Source organism: Triticum dicoccoides, unplaced genomic scaffold (assembly GCF_002162155.2).
Source record: "Triticum dicoccoides isolate Atlit2015 ecotype Zavitan unplaced genomic scaffold, WEW_v2.0 scaffold8705, whole genome shotgun sequence".
Classification (NCBI taxonomy): Eukaryota; Viridiplantae; Streptophyta; class Magnoliopsida; order Poales; family Poaceae; genus Triticum; species Triticum dicoccoides.
Window position 1 is genome coordinate 1 of NW_021306481.1, and position 8,854 is coordinate 8,854.

An 8,854-nucleotide genomic window follows, 5' to 3' on the forward strand; every position below is an offset into this window, starting at 1 on the left:
AGTCAGAGCTGCAAATCCATGTACATATAGATTATTACACTTCGATATGTCACCTGTGTGACCACACAAGAGAATTTAATGCATGTATCACATTCATATGCAGGTGATACTGATAGTACATATAGTAATCTATGGAGCTTAATTAGGGCAGCGGAAGTCTTTCGGCACTCTCTTGCCGCACTGGTTGACGAGCACCTCGATGGCGATGGGCAGCATGAGGTTGATGTTGAGGGCCTTGACCTTGATGGTGGTGCAAAGGCAGAGAGCAGCGTCGAGGTCGGCAACGCCGGACAGCAGCGGGCAGCATGTATTCCTGGCGCTACTGCCGATCACCGCGTGCAACAGCCCATTGAGCACGTCCACGCACGCAAGTAGCTTCAGTGTGTCCACGGGGCACTTGCCGGTCGATGTAGCCGGCGCTGGGGCCGGGGCTGGGGGTGGCGTCGGAGTCACGGGGGTGGGTGCTGGCGGCATCACGAGGGGCGGTGCTGGGGCCACCGGGATTGGCGTTGGAGAGACAGGGGTTGGTGCTGGCATCGGAGTCACAAGCATTGGTGATGGCGGCATCATAGGAGTCGGTGTTGGGGCCACCGGAGTTGGCGTTGGAGAAACGGGGGTCGGTGCTGGCATCGGGGTCACCGATGTTGGTGTTGGCGGCATCACAGGGGCCCGTGTTGGGGTCACCAGGGTTGGCGACGGAGAGACAGGGGTGGGTGCTGGCGTCGGAACCACACGGGTCGGTGTTGGCGCCACCGGACTTGGCGTTGGAGAGATAGGGGTCGATGCCGGCGTCGGTGTTGGCGGCATCACAGGGATAGGTCTTGAGGCCACCGGGTTTGGCGTTGGAGATACAGGGGTCAGTGCCGGCGTTGGTGCCATATGCATCTGTGTCGGCGGCATCACGGTTGTAGGTGTTGGGGCCACCGGTGTTGGTGTTGGAGAGAGAGGAGCTGGTACCGGCGTTGGAGTTATAGGGGTTGGTATTGGAGGCATCATAGGGGTCGCTGCCGATGTTGGATTTACAGAGGCCGGTATGGGCGTGGGTGCCGGAGTGTTTGTAGGTGGAGGGATGAAGACAGTCGGGGTCGGTGCCGGCGTCGGAGCCACCGGGGTGAGTGTGGGTGTGGTTGAGGGCATGGGAGTTTGTGAAGGTGGAGGGCAGGGTATGGACGATGGTGAGGACTTGTGCTTACACGGTGCAGGCTGGGAAGGCTTTGTGGGCGGGCATGATCGGCATGGCGCGGACTGCGCGAGATGCCCGGCTAAGGAGAGCAGGGCCACCAGCAAGAACGCCGCAATGCGGGCCATGGTCTTGGAGCTTAAGGTCTCGGTGTTGGTATAGCTTTCCTGCTCTTGACTATTAGAATGCCTCGGTATGGGCATGCTTATATAGGCGTGCCGTGTACTGTCTTTTATTTTTCGATTGAAATGGTGTACTTTCTTGGTCGACATGACCAAGCGTGGAGCCCTCTTCCCCCGTGACGCTCTTTCCAGGATTGCTGGACCTGTCCCACTTGCACACGTCTGGATGAAATTAACACACCTCATCGTCCACGCTCAGGGACCAACGCTCCAGTAGTCTATCTATCTTCTATTCTATACCTAATCTTATATCTTATATTTACTAATTGAAAGCACCATACAAGACACCACCACCACGTTAATCCTAGGAATTAATAACTTTTAGCCATCCGATTAATTTACTGAGTGTCTATGGCCGTTGGATGAAACCTCTCCTATCCCACGTATTCCAATCGTCATCCCCTTGGAATCTTTGTATTTCCCACGCAAAGAAAAAACAGTAACCTCTCCTATCCCACGTACGTCAATTGTCCTTCACTTGGTCTCTCTCTATTTCCCTTGCAGCCTGTTTGGTAAACACTAGGGCATGAGAATGGGAGTTTGCATCAGGGTGTTTATGAAGGGATTAGTCATGGGAAGTTGATTTTTACTCCCATTCCCTTGTTTGGTATATGATGGGAATTAGCACGGGATAAAACTCTGCTCACGAATTAACAGGGTACCCCCTGGGAAGAAATAGGTGGGAATTAGCTTCCTTAACTCCCATTCCCCTTCCCACATAAACTCCCATTCCCTCTAATCAAACAGTGGACTTTTAATCTCCTCACCCCTCAACTCCCATTCCCCATCTCTAATTCACCCGAACCAAACGCGCTGTTGATGAAAAGAAAAAACAGGAACCTCTCCTATCCCACGTACGCCAATGGTCCTCGCCTTGGTCTTTCTATTCCCCACGAAATAGAAAACAGGAATCTGAAATCTGAGCGTCTCTCCTCCTGCGTCTCTCCTCCTAGATTTGGCAGCAATAAGTTTAAATTGGTAACCTTCCGATTGCTTAGGTGCGTGGTGGAGATGGGACAAGCAGCCGTCTCTGCCTACCTGTGGCTTCTACAGGAACGCATTGGCAGCATGCACCGCCGGCGATCTCTGCGGCAGCAGCATCACGTACGTGGTGGACCTCATGAGGAAGGACAAGGTGAGGATCGCATGAACATCCAGCACCCTGCTCGCCTGGAAGTGAGCGGAGATCGTGTCGGACCTCTGCCATGCCGGGTTCAAAGACTGATCTGATGTGGAGAAAGCCTATTTTCAGCGGCCCTACCAGGGAGGACGGCCCTACAGATCTTTCCAGGTGTTAAAACCATCATCCAGCCCACGAATCACAAGGATGATTATGAGACATTTTTTGTTGTCTAATTGCCCTGGAGACTCCAAGGAAAGGATCAGACAGAGACATCTTTCGTACCTTCAGCCGGAAGCCTGTACTCAGCTGCGAAACAAGGTTCACTAATCTTGGGTAAGCATTATCAATCAAGTTAAAATCCGAGATGATAACCCAGTTGTTTGGATGCGACCAATGCTTAGTTTATTTTAATTGTACGTATAAGAATGGTGCATTATGTGATTTCTCCTTTCCCAGGTCAAATCAACTTATGGAACAGAAGGTAAAGAAAAGATCATGTTATCAGTACTGGTATACATGTCATTGCTAGCAAGTTAATCTAGAGCTCTGATCAGTGTTTTATCACCATTTGCAATATTATCAGATTTTGAGTCGTATGGTACAATGTTGTCTGGTGCGTCTCAAAAACAAAATTTGTTATCCAGTGCTTGGATTTGTTGAGACTACTTCTACTGTTTAAAGTTCAATTTTTTGTGACTGCTCACCAGACCCCTGTTCATACATTAGTTCATCTCATCATGGTGGCATACAGTTAGGTTGTATTCAATAATTCTGTATGTACGTTTGCTAGCATGAGGCGTCAATGATTTTAGGTGTTCGACGCATGCCTAAAATCATATGTTTCCATTCCCCTGTTCATTAAATTTATCCAAATTAATTTAGTGCAATACAAGGGTTGGGTCAGTTAGGAGAAAGAGGATTTTGGCCCCCCTTGACATGCATGCAGCACTTGGCATTGTGTGATCCTAATGAAATTATTTGTCAATCTACGAAGTTATCCCTGTTAAAAATATATAATAACATGGAATTATATATATATATACCAGTACATATGGCGGAAACCATCTGCTATGTCATTGTATTTGCCAAACTTCGAAATGTTGTTTCTTTCGGTTCAAAGAATATGGATGTCTATTCGAGATTATTCTTCAGCTTCTGTAGGGACATGCATGCCAGCAGAGGAACACCATAATAATAGACAAACTTATACTAAGTTGCAAGTTGAACCTCATATGCGATTGGCCAACTTTTATTGCTTACGCATACTTACATTTAGGATCACCAAGATGTGGGTCAAGGGAGTGGCCAGCAGAGTGATTCTTTCAAATATATGACACTACTACTTAATTTTTTTGTTTCCACATTATATTAGTATAATACAATAATGCAAAACTACATAAAAAATACGTAGCCCGTGCAGTGGCACGGGTTGACGACTAGTATCTATAACTACTATTCCCTCCGTTTCAAAATAAATGTCTCAACTTTGTACTAACATTAGTGCAAAATTATACTAATGTTGAAACAGTTGTTTTGAGAAGGAGGGAGTAATAAAGTAATAATCTTCTTCCTCTCTGGCTAGTCATGATTATCTTCTTCCTCTCTGTCTATCTCTCATGGTCGACGGTGGGGCTCGCCGGGGTGAGGTGCCTGCGACTCCGACCTGCTCCTACCTCTCTTCACTTTCTGTCTCTAACTCTCCCCCTCTCCCCTTCTCTCTTCATCGTAATCTTCCATTATTCTTCACTATAGGGTTAATTTGGGAGGGAGCGTCCCCTAGACGATACCTGGGACCCCGATCGCCGCCACAACCACTGGTCTTCATCTCCTAAATTCAGCCTCTCCGAGCAACCGTACAAGACCCCGACCACCATGTCGTCTTTGAAATGACCATGCGAGCCTAGTTCCCTCTTTCCCTACTCGATTTCATGCCCGGACCCCCCTGCTCGAAGCCGCCGCCATGATCAAGCTCGACAGAATCGGTTGTGCGGCGGCCCGCCTACGTCTGTCGCGCCAGTCACACTGGCGTGCGTCGTCTAGCTACCCCGCACCTCGTGCCCTCCTACTGCGGTCATCCGGCCACCTACGGTGAGCCGACGGTGAGCTACCGGCGAGCACATGAACTCAATATCGGGCTTATGTTCCAGGTGTGGACCGGTGTTGACCTTGATTGTGGGCCCATGGCCCACATGTCAGGGAGAGAGAGGGTCTGAGAGAGAAGGTTTTATTTTTACTTTTATAATTTTGGTTTGGCCCACTAGTAAGTGTGTGCGAGAGGGGTGACTCCTTTTTCTAGTTTGGCCCACAAGTAAGTGAGTGAGAGAGGGGGTGAGAGAATGAGTTTTTTCCTTTGATTTTTCAGAGTTGGTCCCGCATGTGAATGACATAAGGACGCATGGGCAATGATGTCCACAAAACGTATAGTAGATGCTCAACGAGCTTTGGTCAGACAGAAACGACACAAAAGGGCATTTCAATAAGGGAACTAACAACAGAGGGGCAAATTTGAGTATGCATCGAAATTAGGGGCAAATCTGAGTAGTGGATTCGAGTTAGGGGCATAAATGTAAATGTCCATATCTTTTAAACCGTAACTCCAATTTTAACATGTTATATGTGGAATTTGATTAGAAAAATGTGTAGAATCTGAATATGATGTTATTTTACATGTCTAATATTTTTAATGCCATTTATGGTGCAACCTTAATCAATACAGCACAATTAGTCTTCATTTTTGGACGCGGATCCGTATTACAAGTTAACACGCGGCACACAATGTCATGTGATGTATGGCAAGGAGTGAGCTAGGTAAATGATTATAGTGAGTCTAGTATAATCCATCGGCTTGTTGTATTTGCACCAGGTTCTCACAATGTATGTAATTTTTTTGGTGTAATCCACGCGCGTACTTACTAATGGACTTAACATTTGATTTTTAGTGAATACACAAACAATTTTTTGAAAGGATGTGCATACACTTACAATATTCGTAAACATCAGAACTGAATGAATGTTTATTTTGAAAATATCCAAACAACTCTTGTGATAGTCATAAACGTTAATATTGGAACCGATAACTATGATATTAATTTGTGTTCCATCTGCTGCATGTGACGGTGACACATAATTTATAGATCTGGCCTCCCCAGTGTTGAATGGCACCACCCAGATGTCGCATGTTTGTGGTGGTAGGTGCACGGTATCAATATGACGAGTCAGAATCAAAATTGAATTGAAATGAAAATAGTTGCTCAGCTAAAAAATGTTTACTCTCCTGTTTGCAACGCACAGAAACCATGCATTTGTAAGAACTTTCTCTTATATTGAGCATTCCAGAATATCCACACAATGCTTTATACCACCTACACTTTTGGATTGAACAAGTGTGGCGTCCACAACGACCTAGCTCAAGCCCACCGGATTATTCACACCATGCCTTAAACCATGATTATTCACACATGTCAGGGAGAGAGAGGGTCTGAGAGAGAAGGTTTTATTTGTACTTTTATAGTTTTGGTTTGGCCCACTTGTAAGTGCGTGCAAGAGGGGTGAGAGAGAGTCTTTTTTCCTTTTTCTAGTTTGGCCCCACAAGTAAGTGAGTGAGAGAGGGGGTGAGATAAAGAGTTTTGTCCTTTGATTTTTCAGAGTGGGTCCCGCATGTCAATGACATAAGGAGGCAGGGCAATGATGTCCATAAAATGTCTAGTAGACGCTCAACGAGCTTTGGTAAGGCGAAAACCACACAAAAGGGCATTTCTACAAGGGGAACTAACGACAGAGGGGCAAATTTGAGTATGCATCGAAATTAGGGGCAAATCTGAGTAGTGGATTCGAGTTAGGGGCACAAATGTAAATGTCCATATCTTTTAAACCACAACTTCAATTTTAACATGTTATATGTGGAATTTGATTAGAAAGATGTGTAGAATCTGAATATGATGTTATTTTACATGTCAAATATTTTTAAATGCTATTTATATTGCAACCTAATCAATAAAGCATAATTCGTCTTCATTTTGGACGCGGATCCATATTACAAGTTAACACGCGGCACACAATGTTATGTGATGTTTGGCAAGGAGTGAGCTAGGTAAATGATTATAGTGAGTCTAGTATAATCCATCGGCTTGTTGTATTTGCACCGAGTTCTCCCTTTGTACATATACCATGATCTAACAACCTACGTATGTAATTTTTCTTGGTGAAAACCACGCGGGTACTTACCAATGGACTGAACATTTGTTTTTTAGTGAATACACAAACAATTTTTTAACATGATGTACATACACTTACAATATTCATGAACATCGGAAGTGAATGAATGTTTATTTTGAAAATATCCAAACAATAATTGTGATAGTCATAATACTTAATATTGGAACCGATAAGTATGATATTAATTTGTGTTCCATCTGCTGCATGTGATGGTGACACATAATTTATAGATCTGGCCTCCTCAGTGTTGAATGGCACCACCCAGATGTTGCATGTTTGTGGTCGTAGGTGCACGTTATCAATATGACGAGTCAGAATCAAAATTGAATTGAAATGAAAATAGTTGCTCAGCTAAAAAATGTTTACTCTCCCGTTTGCAACGCACAGAAACCATGAATTTGTAAGAACTTTCTCTTGTATTGAGCATTTCGGAATATCCACACAATGCTTTATACCACCTACACTTTTGGATTGAACAAGTGTCGCGTCCACAACGACCTAGCTCAAGCGCACCAGTTTAATCACACCATGCCTTAAACCACCGACACTTTGTATTAGACATGTGTGACGTCCTCACCGTCCTGGCTTTCAGAAATAAATATCCTGTGGAACATCCGAGCATCGATATAAAAATCACGTTGATCAACCGTACCTTCGAGTGAACCCGAATGTGCACAAGGATACGAAATCAGACAATAACAAATAACAACGAATGCACACACGATGATCAACCCTACAAAACAGGGGTTCGTCACACACTTGCTCGACTCAACTATTAGACCGTAGAATTGTCTCGACTCTTGAAACTCTCAAACCCATTTGTAAAAAATGATTTAGAAGGCTAATTCAAATACTATTCACTTAACATAGTGTGTATGCCTAACCATGTACTGGCATCTTTCATATACTTGTAAACATGGATCCATCAGTCCTTTTCTAAGAGTCCAGTTTATGTACATAACATGCCAAAAGAATTTCCAACCTATAGCTGCCTAATTCTATTCTTATAGGCAGTTTGGCAGATTGATGCTTGTCCAACAAGGACATCCGCAATATCCATGGCACAAACATCCACCTGAATGGTCCGAATAATTGTCCTTGTTAGATAAGCATCAATCTGCCCAACTGCCTATACGAATAGAATTAGGCATCTGTAGGTTGGAAATTATTTCAGCCTCTTATGTACATAAAGAGATAGAGACTGATGGATCCATGTTTACAAGTATATGAAGGATGCCAATATACGGTTAGGCATGAACACTGTTGTAAGTGATTAGTATTTGAAGTAGCCTTCTTAATTATTTTTAACGAATAGGTTCGAGAGCTTCAAGAGTCGAGGACAATTCTGCGGTCTAATAGTTGATTTGAGAAAAGTGCATGACGAACACCCGTTTTGTATGGTTGACCATTGTGTGTGCATTCATTGTTACTTTTTATTGTCTGATTTCGTATCCTTGCGCCCATTCGGGTTCACGCGGAGTTACTGTTGATCAATGTGATTTTTATATGGATGCTCGGATGTTCCACTGGATATTTATTTCTGAAAGCCAGGACGGTGAGGACGTCACACATGTCAAAGCCGAAGTGTCGGTGGCATAAGGCATGGTGTGAATAATCTGGTGGGCTTGAGCTAGGTCGGCGAGGACGCCACACGTGTTGAATCTGAAAGTGTCGATGGTATAAAGCATTGTGTGGACATTCCAGAATGCTCACTACAAGAGAAAGTTCTTAGAAATGCATGGTTTCTTGTTGGGATGGTTATAGCCTTTCTAAGATTGTGCTTTCAGATATATTTTTGTGTTCCCATCTGAAATCATGGAGTTCCTCGTTTACTGATGTTCTATATTGTGCTTGCTGAGTATTTTTGTACTCACTCTTGCATACATATGGATTTCTGGTACTAAAGGACACTGGTAGAAAACAGGGCTTTGGTCACAGCCCAATATACACATTAGTCCCGGTTGCACTACGAACCGGGACTAATGTGAGCATTAGTCCCGGTTCGAGCGGCTAAAGGCATTAGTCCCGGTTCAAATGAGACCTTTAGTCCCGGTTTGAGACACGAACCGGGACTAAAGGGCATCACACCCTTTAGTCCCGGTTCGTGTCTCATACTGGGACTAAAGGGGTTCGTGTCTCAAACTCTACCCCCCC

General features: G+C 44.6%; 1 protein-coding gene across 1 annotated transcript in view; it reads right to left on the minus strand.

Annotated features, from left to right (window-relative positions):
• Positions 1 to 45: 45 nt before the first annotated feature.
• Positions 46 to 8,854, minus strand: part of LOC119348152 (36.4 kDa proline-rich protein-like) — a 10,058-nt gene continuing 1,249 nt past the window's right edge. Inside the window, exon 2 of the mRNA XM_037616481.1 lies at positions 46 to 607. Coding sequence (XP_037472378.1) covers positions 139 to 607 — 469 coding nt within the window. The 3' untranslated portion in view covers positions 46 to 138. The remainder of the gene's footprint in view (positions 608 to 8,854) is intronic.